The 18726-nt window shown below is 45.1% G+C and overlaps 1 protein-coding gene across 1 annotated transcript in view; it reads right to left on the bottom strand.

Annotated features, from left to right (window-relative positions):
- Window positions 1-1064: 1064 nt before the first annotated feature.
- The window catches only part of SMOX (spermine oxidase), a 55561-nt gene continuing 37899 nt past the window's right edge, over window positions 1065-18726 (bottom strand). The window contains exons 4-7 of the mRNA XM_074904282.1: window positions 12140-12313; window positions 8936-9635; window positions 2848-3008; window positions 1065-1559 (exon numbers count right to left, since the gene is read on the bottom strand). Of these exons, the coding sequence (XP_074760383.1) occupies window positions 1422-1559; window positions 2848-3008; window positions 8936-9635; window positions 12140-12313 (1173 nt within the window). The 3' untranslated portion in view covers window positions 1065-1421. The remainder of the gene's footprint in view (window positions 1560-2847; window positions 3009-8935; window positions 9636-12139; window positions 12314-18726) is intronic.

Here is an 18726-nt window from a genome sequence, read left to right as displayed (position 1 = left end):
TACGCATAACTCTGGGATAATTGCATTTAAGAAGTTTTATTTGAAGCCTGTGTCAGGTACTACAGGTAAGCTCCAAGGAAAATAAATTTTTAATCCAGATGTAACGTGACTGAACCAATCTTTCACATTCCTTCAAAATTCCTTACTAGCAGGAATGGCCTTGACCTCCCTGAGAAAACTCTTCAGCATCAATATTGTCATTCAGACTTTTGGACCTTCTTTTCTGGGGGTGAAAACCTCACCTGTTTTGGGTATTGCTGTCCAACAAAAGATGGAGTTTCATTTCAGAGGTAGTTCAAGAATTCTGCTTCTCATCATTCTCCTCCTTGCCCACACTCCCACTTAAGTTTTTGTGTCATGTTCCACTTGGATTAGTTCCCAGTTACAGCTGTAGACTACACTCCAGCTGTATCTGCATTACCAAGGTAGTTTGGGGGTTTTACTTTGCACTTTAGTCCAGCGCACAGGTGCAAATGATTCTTCCACAATGTGGTTCAAGAATTTTAGAAGGACGAGTGATAGTTCAGACTCTGATGTTCTCTTTACAGGCTGCACCATACCTGGATTGTTCCTGGAGAAATGCTTCTGGTTTAGTTTCCTTAGAGAGAAGCCTAACTTGTACACCTCAAAACCATTTTGTGAACCAAACCAATGTCTGAAAAGTGGGAATGACTGGGGCACTCGCTATTCCAGACCAAACGTGGGCACAGTCTCCAGTGCTGCTTTCGTCAAGGCTGCTTGGCTCTCTGCTTTGGCTCTCTGCTTTGTAGCTTCCCACAGACCAGCTGAGTGAACCCAGAGGGAAGACAAATTCCCTCAGGAATTCACAGGGAATAGCACAGAGAGGTGACACATGGAGTTAAATATGTAGTGATACAGAGTGATTTCTGTGCTAATCTGTACAAGGCAGTGACCGTGAGGCACGATTCTTTGAACAAACAGTAAAATCAACTGGTACACGGAGTATCCAGATCTATCTCAGGATCCTCCTACTCCAAATTTTCTAGGAAGAGAGAAAAAAAATATTTTTATAACGTTGAAGAAAAGAGTTGCATGTTACTGTGTGAAGTGTCCAGGAAGTACCAAAGCACCCAGTGTTTTTATTACAACATTTATTTTAGTATAGAAGGCACTTACAATACAGAAAGAAAAAAAAAAAAGATAGGCACCAAAATTAAGTTAGAATTAAAATGACAAAGAAACAGTTTACCAGACAAAAGGAGCACCCTTCCCTGTTAACAATACAGCACACAGAAATGAAGCTATTGATGACTAACTTTTTTAACAGTTAGGGCTTTTTTTTTTTTTTTTAATAGAAAAAGATAAAGGCTGTTCTACTGTGAACTGAAATTAAAAAAGAACCCCTCCACACACCTGTACAAGGATTTGGGAGCTGGTGGTGTTTGCAAACACTGAGCTTTTCAGCTCTGGCACTGCAGGAGGTCCTGGTACATCTCGATGAGGTGAGCGGCCTCTCTCTGCCCAGAAAGCACAGCACCGTGGGTAGTGGAATAATACTTCCTGTGAGTGGCCTCCCCTGAAAACATCACCTGCATGGGCTGGAGAGGGTAAGAAAAGGAGAAAAGCTCAGCAATACTTACTGGAAAGCAGACAGGAGACTAAAAGGAGACAAAACTCTCGGTGCCCTCCTGCATCCCCATGAGCTGAGACCGGTGTTTTTAGAGCACTGGTTCTCAAAATCCCAGTGAGGTGCACCCCGGGGACTGGCACAGCACACGTCTGACAAGGTCAAGCTCATCCTTGTTGCTACACCTGCTTGCAAGGCTGAGGCACCATCACGGAGCTGTATGCCAGCTCCAATAACCTCAAACAAATCTGCACAAGTCCCTAAGCCCCCTACTTCTCTATCGACTCTTCTTTTTGCTCCCCCAAATTATACTTTAGCCTTTTAGGCATTAAGGATTTATTTTTTTGGACTGTAATTTCAGAAGGAAAAATAGTCCTGTCTGAAAACCCACAGGGTGAGACACAGCATCTTATCTCTTACATCAATAGTTAGGTGCTCACTAAAATTGCTGCCAACTCAGTTCTGAGACAGGAATTTCAGGTACCTCTCTTCCTTGGGAACTACAGAGAAAGATTGCTAAAGCTCCCGTTATCTTTTTTAATAGATTTCTGTGCTGAACAAAATTACATGGTGGGTCAGGCTCTAGATGGAGGACGCAGACTGAGCAGGTGCTTGGAGGCTGCATATTCACCAACCACTGTCTTTGGATTTGGACACGTAACTCTGGATGAGGGGGTGAGTTTGGCTTAACGTGTTACTGAGCATCAGCTGAGCTGCGGTAACTACCTCCCCGTGTGCTCGTTTTCCATGTTGTATTCAGAAAGCAAAGGCAGTGTCTGAGGACCAAATTCACTGTCCCCTCTCAATGCACAAGTCCCCCAGCCAAGGACTGGGCCTCCCTCACCCTCTACTGCCAACACAGAAAGATTTCCTAACATGCACCTCTGACATATTCAGACCTGGCCGTTAGCAGGGGGTGTGCATTTAATGCTCCATATTCAGACTACGTTTTAAAACAAAATAGGGAATCCTGAACTGGCCAATAAAGCTAACGGTCTTTAAACACAGAAATCAAAATTTCAAAAACCACACAGATGCCCAGCTCTTGATAACTGCAGAGAGGGATGTGCAAATCCCTGAGATGTTGGGATTCCAAACATTAGAGAAAACAAATCCCACATTCATTATTTGTCCAGAGGGGTATGTATTAAAAAAAAATGGAAAACACACAACTGAAGGCCTAACCTGTCTCTCAGCCTCCCCCTAGAAAATGCAGATATTAGTCCTCTTGCCACAGAACCAATTTGGGCCATACTTACAGCAGTTTTGGAGCTTTCAGCATAAGGCAGTGGTTTAGCAAGTTTCTCTACATCAGCCCCGCTAGACCCAACTTGGGTGTAAGAGTAGGATCCACGGAAGTTGGGATTGCTGCCCCAGGAGGACCGCAGGATCCGGCGAGGTTTCGGAATGTTTGGATTCCCTGGGTGGAAAGCAGGAGACAAAAAGTTAAAAAAATGTGTCTGAGAGAAAACATGACAGTGTCTGTGCAAGGTGTGAAGCATGTATTCTGTCTGATTTATTTAAAATACATCCCAGCAGAGCCTGCAGGCTACAGAGAAGAGGCCCTAAACCAGATCTCTTTTCTATTACTGAGTTGTATCTATGCAACAGAAATAGCATTCCCTTTAATCTCAGCTGCAGTTTTCGTTTTGGGAAAGATCATTAAAATCCTTATGTTCCTAAGAGATTGGGAAGCTTCAAGGAACCCTGGACACAATTTGTTTGAAAATACAGAGCATTTCCTGGTCTCATTTGCCATGGTGGTGATCACGCGTGTGATTCATCTCACCTAGGTCTTTGAGTGCCCAGTCTAAACTGGAAGTTTAGGTAGTCTTGTGAGAGAGGTGTGCCTCCAAAGAGGAACAGAGATAACATGTCAGAAGGCAAATCCTCATCGAGGGGGGGGGCGGGGAGGCAACATAGGAAAACCCATCATAAAGTTTTCAAAACCTGCATTACTCACTCCAACTGCCACTCGGGCTCTCCTCGTAATTAACCTAAAATCCAACAGATCCATTTTGTGGGATGCACGTGGTATGGGAAGAAGGCTTCTGAGGCTGGAAGTAGGACTTTTAGGTTGCTGTAGGATTTCCACTGCTACGAGGATGTAGGACCTAGAGGTGAGGGGCACCTGAGCGAACCAACGATGAGGCCATCCTCAGCCACTGTCCCCATCCCTAAGAGTACAGGAGCACACGGGGTGCAGGACTGTGGCCAAGGCACCTGCTGGCACAAGAGCCTCAGGAAGAACTGAAATAGTGAGCGACGTTCGTTGGAGAGCCTCTTGCTAGGCTGGTTTGAGAGCATCTCCATGTCACTGAGGGAGATTTTGTTGGCATCCCGTGCTCATCTCTGGCTTGGCAAGAGAGGAATGGGGAGATGGCATGTGGAGAAAAGCACTGAAGATAAATTCTCTCTGCAGGGGAGCTGAGACCCACCCTTGAGGCCATCCCACATATCCAGGCAAGGTTCAGCTACTGGAGTCTGGGAGATTGTCAGCACAAGAAGCGAGAGTAACTGAAACATGTTTGCATCTTGCACAGTTCCTGTGCCTGGAATGCTTCAGCATGCTTAGCCTGCTCTGAAAACAATCCAGATTCCCCCACTTTCTTCATCAGGGCTTAGAGAGGGAGACATCCAACTGTAAAGACTAGTTAGGCACTACACTATTTAGTCCTACTAAACAATTATTTAGTCATGCCTTTAATTTCTTAAAACCGGGAGCAGGTTACATCCCTGGTGCAGCTACTGTTTTTAGGAGTATCATGTGACAACCAGAGCTATGAAATAAAAGGCTGAAAGAGAGCAAAGGCACCTGGATGGCTTGCCAGAGTACACTGTGAACGCTTTCTAACCACTAACCCTCAGATCAAATGATGGCACAGACTAGCAAATAAATATACCCTACAAACAAAACACATCCTACAAATGAATGTTGTTTCAGGAATAAGAACTCAGCATAACAAAGCCTCTAAAATATGCTCCCCCAAGAATCTTCAAAGCAGGAATGCCTGGGATGGAAGTGAAAAGCCCAAGGGAGTCTGTGAACAGGGAGCTCTCAGATGCGTCAAGGAAATAAGTTATCACGTTTTATTTTTAAGGGCTGTGGGAAACACCATGAAAGCTGTTAGACAACACACCACCAAACAGGGCCAAAGCAGTCATCCATCACGCTGTGTTACACAAAAACAACCACACAATGTATTTTCAAATAAAAGGAGCTTCTGCAGAAGGCTGGTGGTGCCTCTGCTGTAGCTGGTGCATGTTCTCATGTCGAGGTACCTGGAAGATTTTTCAATACAGGAGTCAACAAGCAAGATGTTGATAAAAAGATGATTAACATGAGGAACAGATAGTGTTACAAGCAATGAGATGTGGGCTTCTCAGCCTGCAGATTAAGGCCACAGAGCTGCTAAAAGATCTATGGTGCAGATGGGCCAGCTCTCACGACCTCCTCTAAGGTCCTCCAGCACATCAGACTGCGTGAGCACGATCCAAGCGTCCGCTGTGCAGCTGCTGTGCCCCCACACTCCTGCACTGATGCACCTCTTAACGTGAGGAGCTGTTACTAAGAGAAAAATCAAGAGACCTTCATTTCTGTTGCAGATAGAGGAGGAGTTCGGTCGAAGGTCAGATGGGAACACGTAACACAAGCTCTGATCCTGGGAGGACCACGCTCGTTTAAGGAGTGTATTTAATTGGACTTTCTCAATCCGCTTTTAAATAGATGGGTAAACATGTGGCTTTGCCCACAGAAAAAAAGTAACAATTAATAGAGATAGGGAAACTTCTAAGTTTCCACTGTCCAGAGAGATATAAAACAGCTAAAAAAGTATCTTAGCCTTCACTAAAATAGGAGGGCATATATCTTTATGCCACAGATTTCCACTTGTGAAGATACGGACTATCCATGTGCCTCAAATAACCCCGTCTTTATTCAGCTACTGGGATGTGTGGCTACACAGATTTATTGGGTTATGGGACTGATTACGAGACACCAGATTATCATAAAATCAACTCACAAATCTAAAATAAGATGCTCAAATTTAGTTGGCTGCCTGAGGATCCCAATCAAGGCCAACAGAGATCTGTGGTACTACCCACACATCAGTGTCTACAGCTACCAGAGAGAGATTAGGGTATCCCAGGCCTCTACCTAGGGCTGGTAGATACGACACAGAACCTAAAAGAGATGCATTCCCCTCTGGAGAAATAGCTGGAGGATGAGGTGAACAGCTCAGGGCATCTCCAGCTGCAGCCTGACAAACCAGTGAGCCCTTCAGAAGGGAGCAGGCGTGCAATTACTGCCTTCTGGCTTCTAACACTCAGAGCTTAGCCAACAAAGAAACCAGAGCAAGACTTGCAATTGTTCAAAGGTATCCCATTTAATCAGATTTAGAGGACACTGCTTTTCAGCCATCCAGTTGTGAAAAGCAGTAATTGTGAATGGTTCTTAGGTTAGAACAATCCTCAGAGCTTTTCACAGCAAAGCCAGATAATCCGCAACACTAACCTGCACGTGAAATTTAAGGCCAAAGAGGCAGATCATCTCCTCTCAGAAAGAAATTCTCAGTGTGAAATAACACCGAGTCTAAAAGACTGATTTTAACACAGGGCTGATCTCACACCCTCTGAAGCCAAAGCAAAGGCCTCTACGAGCAACAGACTGGGAAAACACAGATGAAAATGGGAACCCACCTGCTAATGCATTAATTCTGTAATAGAATAAGGACATGAGAACATGGGGGATTTTATACCCAGAACATGAAAGCTACAAAAGGCAAAGTAAATATTAAAAGGTTCATACTACCTACTTCCATTACTGAATATAAGGCACTCTCTATATTCATTAGAGAAAAGCTTCTTCAGAAGATGTCACAGAGCACCAAGTGAGGTGTGGAAAATCTGAACTGCCTTATAGAAGAGTTTCTTTCCACCATGCTTAGGAACGTAGAAGGGACTAGTTTCCCAGCTCTGTTAGCTGACTTACATGAAGTTGAGTGGTGGGAAATGTTTTAAAAGCTGCGTTTGGTGGTGCTAATTGGACCAGAGGAGTTCAGAAATGACTACAGTTAGATCACAGACAGAAGGCTGCTTTGTGACGGTCCTCGTTGCTGAGCCAGCTGGTCTAACCCACTATCACACTTCAAGTAAAACAGACTAGTGGAGAAGATGGTCAGTGCACGGAGAGCTGAGCAGGCTTCTGGTATTTCAGCCTGGCACCTGGTCCAGATTAGCCTTGACATATTGCTGCTTCTGTGAACCTGCTAGGGAAAACAGGAGCAAGGGGAACAGGATAAACCCAGCTACCTTAGCAAGGCTATCCTGGAAGATTCGTGAAAAGGTTTTCTACAAACTAGCAAGATTTTTAGGTAGAAAGTGGAATGGGTCACATTGTATAACAGGTGCTCCAAGAACAGGTTTTCTTCTCAGTTTCAAGGAACTGAGAGGCCACCTCTCAGCTTATGCACAAAATGTTCATTGCAGGGCAGGCCCCCAGTTAATTCAGGCTGAAGTTCTCCGGGGTTAGATAACCCGGGATTAGCAGAAGGCTGAGATAGAGCTCACACTGCTGAGGAGTCTGATGGACAGTGACCAGGTGCAGCATCAGCTGGAACAGCAACTGCAGCACATACCCATGACCCAGTGCCAACATATTTCCATCCTGGGAGGAAGAGAGAAACATCCAACACATGCAAACAATAACAACACCGAAGGAGCCCAAGAAGGAAGAGGAAGTGTATGCTCTCATCTGCCAAACCACAAGAAAACCCTTGAAGAGCCACATTCTCACCGATGAATCAAGGTGTTTTAGAAAAAAAATGAGGACTTAAGCAAGAAGAGCTGCAACAAACAAGGTTGTTTATACGCTCTGGGAGATGTCAGCACTGGGCAACTTGGCCTTAAAGATGAGAATAGCCTCCTGCTACGCCTGCGTAGGGCAGCAGTTGGCCTGCTGAGGTCAGGAGAAAAGGTGATGTGTACATACTGACATTGCAACGTAACACAGGGATACCCAACACCACCGAAAACAAACAGCTCAGGAAGCTTCTCTGCAGACTGAAGGGCAGGCACAAGTTCACCATCCAACAGAAATGCAGCACCAATCAAGCTGAAACAAGGATTCCGTTTTGGTCACTGCATTAGGGTTTCTGAATCCAGTGTCTACCCTGTGATTTCTAAAGAGATAGTAAAATGTAAAACCTCTTTTGGCAGTAGCCAGTTATCAGCTTCCAGGACTCTCTCTCTAGATCTCCATATTGTTGGTAGCAAATGGTCTGTAAGCACGAGGAAAAGCGACATTGTGAAGGCAAATTTCTTCAGTTAACTGGAGGTCCATGGACAAGACACGTGGTTGGAAACCCACTGGGTGCTGAGATTTGGCTAACATGAGTTAGAAGGCAGATATAAATTGTTTAATCACGGGACCCATCCCTAGACTAGCATACAATACATCTAATCTTGGAGGATGCTGCTCTTAAAACTGATTATAATTATGTATAAATTAAAAATCCTTATTTCAAGACTGCCAAGGAGTCAGCCACTATTTTCTTCAGCATTATGACTGTGGTGCTGGTGCCTGTGTGGTGTCTCCCATCAGAGGATCTCAAAGACCTCCGCAGATACAAAAAGCCCTTTTCTTGGGAAGGTGTGCAACCTCTAGTGAAGTGATTGCAGACAAACTAAGGCCCAGTGTGTTCAACTGTGACTACTTTTAATGATTTAATATTGGATTTTCTCAGTACAATACACCTAAGAACTGTCTTGCTCCAACTGCTGCCTTTAATGTGATGTGTGCTCAGTAAACGTGAAATCTGTGAAGTCCAGGAAGGTTTAAGTGAGGTATCCAGAAAGATCAAGTCTCGAGATCAGTGGATTCTTAGAAATTTAGGCCAATGAGATTTCCATATAGCCTTATGCTGAATGAAAGTCAGGGAGGTGATTCAACCACCACACCTCAGCTGATCTAAACAGGTTCAATTCCACTGGCTCTGACAGAGTTGGGCTGCTTTCCACAGCTGAGATCAGTCCTCAGCAGTACTGAGCCCGACAGCTCCAGCTGCCAAAGAGTTATTCGTGATTAAATAAAGCAGAGGATGTGGAATCTTCAAGCACTTCTGCCCACCACTTCCTGAGCTGGTTATCAGCCCCTCTGTATAAATAGCTTTCAGGCACACCCAAGCAGGAGGTATGCTGGAAGCACACACACAGCCCATTCAAAGAGACTTAAAATGCCAAAGAACTAAAAATTACTTTAGTGAATTTCCTTCCTAGAGGTTATTCAACACCCCAACCCCACTCTCCCTCTCTTCTCCACTCTACCAGATGAACCAGAGCATGGCTGACCTGTAAATTTACGTAGCATTTCGGTGCAGGTTTCTGCCACAGTTTCATCATCGCACTTCTCCATAATCAAAGCCTCTTCTCCACAGATCCAGCCACTCAGGACATGGCCGTACCTCTCTGGTGGGTAGAGTACATCAAAGCTGCAGATCTTCTTGTACCACAGCTCCTCGGGATAAGTCAAGCTCTCACTCTCTGCCTCATCTTCCCAGACAAACTGGATGCTGTTGCATTCAGAGCTCCAGAAAGGCTCTTCGAACTCCAGGAATATCTTGTCAGTCGTATTGATTCCTAGTTTCTCAATGGCCATCACCTTCTCCTCGGGCAAGCGGGGATGAAACAGGCTCTCGTGGCGTTTCTTCAAGACTCCCAGGGACACAGTCACAATGACATGGTCAGCTGGGATGAACTCACAGTCCTCGCACTCTACGAAGACATCAGAGCCCTTGTCCTCCTCGGGGAGGTCACTGTTGTGGTCAGCCACCCTCTCAATCTCCTTGCTGACCGACTGGTTCCAGTGGATGCACTTGACCGGTTTGCGGAGCTGAATGACAGACTCGGGAATGGAGCGGGCCAAAATCTCCACGATTTTAATGAAACCGCAAGGAATGATGTGATGAGCCCCAGGGATTTCGGTCCATTCCCCAAATTCACTGAGCGAGACTTCATCCATGCTGTGGGAGCTGCTCTCACAGCTCTCTACCTAAGGAAAAGCAACACAAAAGCCACATTGCCACAGAGCAACTCATTTTGCCATAACACAACAAGGGCACAGAGGAGCTGCACGAGCTGGGAGTCCTGAATCCCACTCTTAAACCACATTATTTTTGCTAGTAAAGAAGCGTTTGGCCATAGGATCTGACAAAATCAATTCTTAGCCTTTCTTCCAATCAAAGAAACCATTTTGTCACGGTTAACAAGCTGCATCAGCTTCGGTTGTACTGGCCACAGTTTCATCATCCAGAGTTTCAGGGATGATGTCTTTGCTTCTGCACAAGTCTGGGTTACAGTTCTGACTGGTTTTTATCATTTAAAACCCACTTCACCGGCCAAGGACTGGCTGCTTGGTGCTCCTACAACAGAAGCTGGAGCAATGTTAATCGGATGTTCTTTCCAATGTTAATAAATGTTCCCACGAGGAGCCATGAGAAACTTTTGGCAGCCATTTCTGCTGTCTGCAGCTTTCAACATGCTGTCAAACAGTCAGCAAGCAGCACGCTAACAATCTGCCAGAGGTGAGAGGACCCAACACAGAAGGAACTGAAGGAGATAGAAAAGGGAAATGCCGAGATGTGTGACACTCGCGTTTGATTCACTTAGTGTGGTTATCAAAGCTTTAAATTCGGGACCTGCTGGTTAATGTTTGCAGGAGTATTAGGCACAGGCATAGCTTCCAGCAATCCCTGGAACAAGGGCAGGATGTTTGGCCTGTCCTGTGATAAGTTTCTAATGATAATACTGATGCATGGGACACTGCCATCTTCAAATCACCTGAGTCACAATAATTTGCACACTGTAATTCTTTAAGCATTTTAGCAAAGGGAACATTACAATTCCTTGCCTCACCCCTTGGAAAATTGTCCAGGCTTTTCCACACTTCAATGACCACCTCTGGAAACCTGGCAAGCCTAGACCCTCTCCCTGTGGAGCATCCTGGTGCAGGGCAGGAATCTCTGTGCTGGGCTAAGATGTCAAGCAAACAAGTTGAATTTGTACTCAGTAGTTCACAGGCTGCTCCTGTGACCGTACTGACACACAGGGTGATTGCCCCTTCGTGGTCACTGCCCAATGACTCCAGTGAAGACTGAGCAGGCACAACTGCTGGGCCAGGTCACCAGCAGGTAGGTCTTAAAGAAGACCCATCCTCTGAGTCTGATGCGGTTCCACCCCGTCCCTTGTCGACACTCACCAGGGTCAGTCGTGCTGGCCCACAGCACAAACCCTGCAACAGGCCGCTCATCCTGCCTGGATACGACACTCCACATTAGGAAGATAACAAACAGTGGTGGCTATTTGATTCTTTCAACCACGAAGGAAAATGCCAGGGAGAAAAAGAGGCAACTACCAAGACTACACTTTTTCTGAGACACCAGTTAATCCCCACTCTCTCAGCAACCACTCTGATGTGATAGTCTTAAGGATCAGAAGCTTTGCTGCTCTCAGGTATTTACACGTGAGAAGGGATTTGCAAGACTTGAAGAAAAGTCTCTGTCTGTGGCAACCACAGAAGTAACCACCAGCAAAACCAGAGCTATATCAAATGACTGACATTGTCTGCATGGGTGATGTTACGTGGAGAACACAACAACTAACTAGTCTTTATGTGGCAGGTGTGGAGATGCCCTGTGATACAACTGAGGTATCAGAACAGCACTCAGGATGCCCGGGTTCAAATCTCAGCTTTATCACAGATCTCCTGTGAGACTCTTCAGCTCTTTACTTCTCTTTGTTTCAGCTTCTCACCTGCGAATAGCGAATACCATACACTTACCCACATCACAGAATGCTGCCTGCCTCCCCTGCCTCATTTCATAAGCCTTTAAGTCTTTATAATTGAAATAGGAATTACCGCTACACTTTACTTGTGGAGTGCTTGATGCAGCATTAAGTCCTCATCCCACAGAGATCTCATTTAGGCCCAGGCATCAAAGAGATAAAAAGAACTAGGGAAGCCATGAGGAAAGATGATTAGGACATGGGTTTATACAATCTACCTTTGATTTTTTTGCTTTACCTTCAAAATGCTTTCTAGGGATTTCTTCAGCAAATTACTAGTATCAAAGTTACATTTCTTCTGGTCTCTGAGATAAGGACAGAGGCAGAAAGGGATAAAAGACACTCAGGCAGAATCATGGGGTCCCAGGTGTAAGACATTACAAAAAGAACCTTACAACAGAGTAGCTTCAGGTGGGAAGAAAACATTAAACCACAACAGAAAATTTAACAAGGCCTAGGAAAGCCCCTCCTAATTAGAAAGCTGGAAGTTTAAGGTAAGAAGAAAAGAGTAAAGGCATTATTTCTTGCAGCCCAGTGTCTTTGGATATGCCTCATGAGGGAAAGTTGTCAATATAAATACAAAACTGTTCCAGCTGCAAGAGACCACAGAAAGCAATTCCCCAGCGACAGGCAAGGTTTAGCCAGGTGTCCGAGGTTCCAGATTTGTCTGCCCTTAGTTAAAACAAAAAACCAAATGACATGCACACACACCTTAAGGTACTGCTGGATCATGGCTAGTTTCAGCCTCTTGACGGCCTCTGTGTCATCCGGATCGGCCTTGACACGTTTGCGCACTACGTCCCGTGTGAAGACGCCCACACTGTTCTGGCTCTCAGCATTGACTGGTTTACCTCGTTGGAAGAACTCCTGAGTCAGGTTATAGACCTGCCAGAGACAGGACAGTAAGATGGACAATGCGATTCACAGCAGAATCCAAGCCCCAAGCAGGACGCTTTTTCCTCCACCCAAACCCAGCACGTTCAGATCACCTTCTCTTGCCAACTCTAGAGATCAGCTTTGGCAGTTTATTGGGTGCTCTGCTCCAACGCCGTGTCAGGTTGCACCCACAGCTATGCTGCTTCGAAGGAAGGAAGCACCACTTCCCTCCGGGCAAAGATAACCACCCTCACTCACCTGCAACAGTCTAGTTACTATTAAATCATTAACTTACTATTAAGGTATTTTTTAATTCAAGCATGCCCATTCTATCACTTGCAGGACACAAACTAGGGCAGTCCTGCCATTTTCAGTAGCTAAAATCCATTGCTCAACCAGCTGTTCAGAAGCGGCAGCTGGATCAGTAAGCCAAGGTCATGCAGAGCACCGCTGCGGAGCAGGTTTGGGTTTGCTGTGTGTAATTTCTGGCTCTGCTGAGCAGTGGCACAGCCCAACGTGGCCCCAGTCTCCATCCAAAGTCTACTGGGAAAGAACTCAAGCAGCAGGACCCACGTGCTTCCTCACATCTGACAATATAGCACCAGCTCTTCTCCCACCTTGGTGTCTCAGGTGCAGTCCCAGGTTGCATGGCCCGTACTTTTGATTGCTCTAACCTAGAACCAGCCCTTCCACCCTCTCCATTAATCACCACTAATGCCCAGGAATCCACCAGGGTGGTGAAATTCAGTTTTCTGGTTACTTTTCTGTTGTCCCCTGAAGAATGAGGAAGCAACCAACACAGGCTTAGCAAAGGAATTTTGTCTGCATATATATTTAACTTGTTGAGTACAAGACAGGTACAAATCCATGGAAAACAACCTCTAGTAGCTCCTCACCAGGACTCAGCCTGAAGAGGACCCACAAGAAACATTCCTTTCTAATAAATCATCTTTCTGTGAAGGAGATCTTCCTGATATTTTTTTAACCCCAGGTTTCCACTGTACAAGCTACTTCAAAGCAAGAAAACACCACCAGCCACCTTGGCCATCTGCTTGTGGCTGTCTGTATTTTTGTCTGTAACGCTGCCAGAAGAACCTTCAGTTGAATCATGGCCCTTCATTTCCACAGGAAAACTCTGAGGAATCTTTTAACAGAGGAAAACTTTTAAAAGATGCCTCCCAGAAGTGCAACTCATCCCATTAATGACTTGTTTGGCCAGAATGAGTCACCTTCTCATTTATATTGTGCCACAGGGGTGCACAGTACTCTTACAAGCAGGGTAGCAATATTGCTGCTTGGTGATTTTTTCCTGTCAAAGATGGTTTGATTACAATTTATGATCTTTTTCTTGAGACAGATTATTCGGACATACTAAGAAGTTCAAAGTAAATGCCTGGTAGGAAGCTGGAAGAATTGTGGCAGCCTCTCCTCCAAGGCTCCTAGAGCTTCCCATTGTCTGCGCATATGGCTAATTCACCATGTTTTAGTTTCTTCCCACTCTGATTCTTCTCAGAAGCTTTCTTTTCTCTTGGGTTTTAAGAATAAAGTGAATGTAAGGAGACAAAATAGAGGGACAATGAGGAAAGGGAGGTGGTGAGGAAAAATTCACAGCAGTGGTAGGAGCGAGAGACAGCAGGTGTGTGAGTGGAGAAAGGTGCATAAGGGCAAGTAAGGGATGAGGAGGATATTGAAGAAGAAAATAAGTGAAAGAAGGAAAAAAAAAAAAAGAAGGTGAAAATACAAAACCAGAGAAGTAATCACAAGAAAAATGAGTGGAACTAGTGAAGACAGAATTGCAGACACTGATTGGGACACAGCTTTTCCAAGGAGACTTCCAGACAAGAAAGGTGGAGACCAAAATCCTATATGAAAGGAAGCTTGCAGCAAAGGAAAGGAAACAGTGCTTGCTCTGTTCCCCAATGCCAAAAGCTCTTTGGCAGTTTTAACATCCCACGGTTCTCAGGTCCACTGATTTCTGAGGCCTAAACCACTTCTAGCAAGCATAAGCTGCATAGACCATGCGTCAGCATAATGCAGCTCAGCTTTCATAAGCCGATTGCACACTATAAGCAGATAACGCATTCACAGGACAAGCAAAGCTGTGTTAAAACCCAGCTACCATTTGGCCAAAAGGATAAGTGAGCCATGGGTATGTTTTTATTAACCATTGTATTCTTCATTGCCCAACAGAGAAAAGAGCAGAAAAGCACAGTGCTCTGTGCTGTAAACATCAAGTCAAGGCTTTCCTATATATGTCATCCCATTGATCAGACAGCAGGGAAATATAATCACCATCAGGATTTATTCTTTTTTTTTTTTTCCCTCAGAATCCCTGTTATATCCTTGCTTTTCTCTTCTTGGGGGTGCTGAACCATTTGATGAAGAATAGAAGGCAAAGCTGTTGTAGGCAAGAAGCAAAAGAAGAAACAGCAGCAAGTCCTACATTAAGAGATACATTTTCATAATAAAAGAAACAAAAAAAACTCTAAATATATTCTTTAATATAAACATGTAGTAAACTGATCATGTATAAGTAACTATGGAAAAGGTTCACTAGAGGTCATCTTTTAAGGGAGATAACCAATAAAGTAGGTGCAGAATTGTACTGTTTGGAGTTGGAGTTACCTAGGCTTTCCTTCCCCAGGTGGGAAAACTGCTCCTAAGAACAGAAAGCAGCATCACACCCATGGTACCACCTCTGAAGTCACTGGGAACAGGCATCTGTGGGATCTGAAAACTCATTCTCCTTCAACCATTTCATCATGACAGAAGGGTTCCTGGGAGAATTCAAGCAAGCTTTATCTCAAATTAAGAATGACCTGAAAGATTCTGCTGATTTTCTAGTTAACCCTACAAAATATTTACAGAGCACCATGCCCACCAGCCACAAGAGCTATGCCACACAGAGTCCTGACTCATTTCCCTTTTCTGTTATCACAGACCTGATACAAGCAGGAAGAAAAAAAAAAAAGAAAAAAAAAAAAAAAAAACAAAAAAAAACCACAACAAAAACCACAGCAAAAGGATAGACTGCATCAACTCCCAGTTCCTACAACTGGCAAATTCACATCCCAGCACAATGACCTGATCATTTCTTACTGTAAGGCTCCTCTGGGTTTGGGCAGAACAATTGACTCTAGAAGCATGTCTGCAAGAACCATCAGCAAAAGATGCAGAACATCTCAAATGACTATTTCATTCTGAGCAATTTCCTTCCCTAATTCTGAGGGTTTGCATAGAATCCTGCAGGGAAATGGGGCTGAAGGTCAGAAATCTAAAGGAGTTAATTGAATGACCGTAGTCCTAAAATGGCTTCACTTCAGTTTACATCTTCTGTCTTCTTTCTGACCAGCTTTGGGGCTTCCCACAACCGGGGTCTCTGCGGAGAACATGGGTCCCACCAGGGATGTCCTCTCTGTTACCTACAGACTTCCACCTACACGTGTTTACTACATACGTGCTCCTCCACCACAGGAAGAGGCAGTCTCTTAGGAAGAACAAATCTAAATAAAGAAGTTTCTCAGCACTGAAGGAGGTCAGGAAAGCACATCCCAATTCACACTCCTTCCTGTCAGCGCCAGTGACGATCCATTGCATTGTCTTTTTCTCACATGGCTTAAAAACTGCAGTGACTTAATCACTGGGCAGTAAAAAAACCCCGACAGAGATAGGTCCATGCTGTTACCAGGTCAGACATCTGTCAGTGCAATAGAGGGGCAGGGAGGGAAAGGTGACTCTCGGTGGCCCTTCGGTCCTGCTTTCTAAGATAACACAAAGCAAGGCCCTGGAACTTAATTGGGGATGGCACAGAGCCCAACACAGGGAGAGGGTGAGAAGGGTGGAAAACTTTGTCATTCTTTGGCTGCATCCCTACCCCAGAAGCTGTGCAGTACACAGGAGAAAGCTGTCAGATAACAATGCCATTAATTAGCTGATTGTTAAAGGGAGGGTTCCTGTGAAGCAGGTCTGTAGGGACCACATCCTTACTGAAAAGCCTATGTAAAAATAGGCACTTCTTCTAAATCAGGCTGGCTGATGGACTGTGAAACTCCCAGGCAGGCAATCAGTGGGATTTTTCACCTGCATTTAACTTGTCAAGCTCACCACCTCTCTCCTACCCTTCACAAATACCTGGGAGATAGCCTTAAATACCTCTTTGAAGAGGGAAATGAGGACTTAGCAGGGACAGAAGAGCAACTCGGAGATGGGTTGTCCCTCTTCACATTTTCCCAGCAGTTATACACACACAGAGACACTGAAGCTGCAGATGTTACACTCAAAGGTCACGCTCCTGTCATTTTTCTTTGAGGGTTGTGCAGACGTGCTATAAGCAGGCAGAGGATAAAATCCTCCCCCAGCCCCAGGATTCCCCCAATCATTCTAGCAGAAGTGGAGAGGAAGGTGGGAAGATTATGAATACGTGGCGTGGACATCACACCCTGGAGAACCTTCCAATGCTGATGCCCCCTTCCTTTGAGATACTGTCTAAATGGACTGATGATGCTGAGCAGTGCCAGTCCTGCACAGTAAATGGTCTAAGCAGGATAGTCTTAAAACAAGAGTGGCTGGAGAACTGTCCTGCTAACAGGAGGCTCAATGCCCTTTCTCATGGTGCATCACTCGGCCACGTGTGGTTGGAAATCCAGGTGGCTGCTCTGCAGGACTGCCAAACTTCCTTGCAGGAATTACTCAGTTTTCTAGTACTCTCATGGAGGAGGATTCAGGTCATCTTGGTCACAAGCTTGTGATAGATCCTGACCGACTTCAGTGCAGTGCAACAGCCTCTCAGTTGAGACAGCCTCTCATAGGGACCTTTCTGCTACAGAAATGAAGAGCTGAGTTCTGCTGGCTTTCTTGTAACCAAATAAAGGCTTCTGTGAGGCATCCCTACAGCTATTAAAAATTCAGGCTACTACAAACAAAAAGAAGCAAAACTTGTATTGAAGTAGAAGCAGAGAGCCAAAAAAGATTGGACAAGTGCCTGGAAAAAGTGTAAGGAAAAGATGTAACTTTCCAAATGAACTAGAGAGGCAAAGCTCTGGAGGTACTGGGGCGCCTTGCCTTTCACACCAAGGAAATTCAGCACACAGAGGAGAGACCTCTCCTTGCTGGGCTCCAGCTCCAGTGACTCCACATACCCAAGTGAAACACTCGAGGGAGACCGTCTGCACTTTCCATTCACTAGGATCTGGTGTCCAGATGACAAGATGACTGGACGACGCTAGAGAGATACAGATGGAGAAGCAGAGCTGGAGGCATACGCTCAAGCCCAAGCACGCGGCAGCAGCTGAAGCGAAAGAAGGGCAGTGTGTGAGCGCATGGGAAGGGAGCCGGCTGTGCAGGGGAGGGCAGGCATTTGAAACTGTGACAAATTTAACCTCGTTCATTCAGGACTACATTTTCCACTGTTAATGCCAGTGCTCCATCCCCGGTTAGGCTTTGCACCCATCATGTGGTCGCTGGTTGTTTTGGTTTTTGTTTGGTTGGTTGGGTTTTTTTTTCTTTTTCAGTGTGTCACAGCCTTTGCTATCAGCAGCCTGAGAGATGAGACGGTATGACGGTAGGATTGCTAACAGCAAGTTGCCCCAAGACTCTGAGAAAGGTCTGGGAGCTCCTACGAGGCAAAGGAGAAGCCTGATCTCAGGATTTGGTGATCTATAAAATGACTTTTTGTCCTGGATAACTTCAAGATGTTTTAACAAAACATCTCAAAATAACCACCTGTTCAAAGAAACAGAGATGCAGAACTGAAGATCAAATTCTTACTGTTCCTCTCCAGCACCAGTTAAAGCAAGGGAGTATTGGCCAGCTGGGATGAAAAAAAAAAAATAAATAAAAATGATGGAATGGACTAGTGAAAACGAAAAAAAAAAAAATGCCGGAGGAGTGGGGGACTCAACGAAATATAAAACAGGAATGCACCAGGCAGACTCGGCATGTGTAAACAGAAACATTCTCTGCACTTTATGCCAGAGGAAAAGGTCCCCAAAGCCACACGCCTGCTGCACATGCTCCTGACTGCCAAGCCACCGGGGCACTTGTATCTCCTAGTCTTTTTTAACTGGAGATTTTCAGGACCTCAAGTAGCACACCTTAATTCCTGTATATCCTACGCAGTGCGGGGGGGAAACCACAGTCAGCTGTCTTAAATCACTAAAGACTGTCCAATGTGACACCCCAAAAAGGCTGAGTCAAGAAGCTCACAAAACCATGAGCTACCCCTGCAAGAAATTCCAGCACACTTTGAAGGAAGGCAGAGAAAGCACCTCCCCAGCAACAGCAATTAAGGGGTTGGCTGATGTCTTCTTCTTGGCTTAAGCTGTTCCTTACATATTTACCATTTACATACTTAAATTTTTACCATCTATAAATGTGAAAGCCTTTTCTGTCTCCTAGCAATAAAGATATCCTATGGCAACAAT

The sequence above is a fragment of the Athene noctua genome, chromosome 4 (genome assembly GCF_965140245.1).
Source record: "Athene noctua chromosome 4, bAthNoc1.hap1.1, whole genome shotgun sequence".
In the NCBI taxonomy this organism is placed as follows: Eukaryota; Metazoa; Chordata; class Aves; order Strigiformes; family Strigidae; genus Athene; species Athene noctua.
The sequence above is the reverse complement of the archived record's forward strand: the minus strand, read 5'-3'. Positions and strand labels throughout refer to the sequence as shown.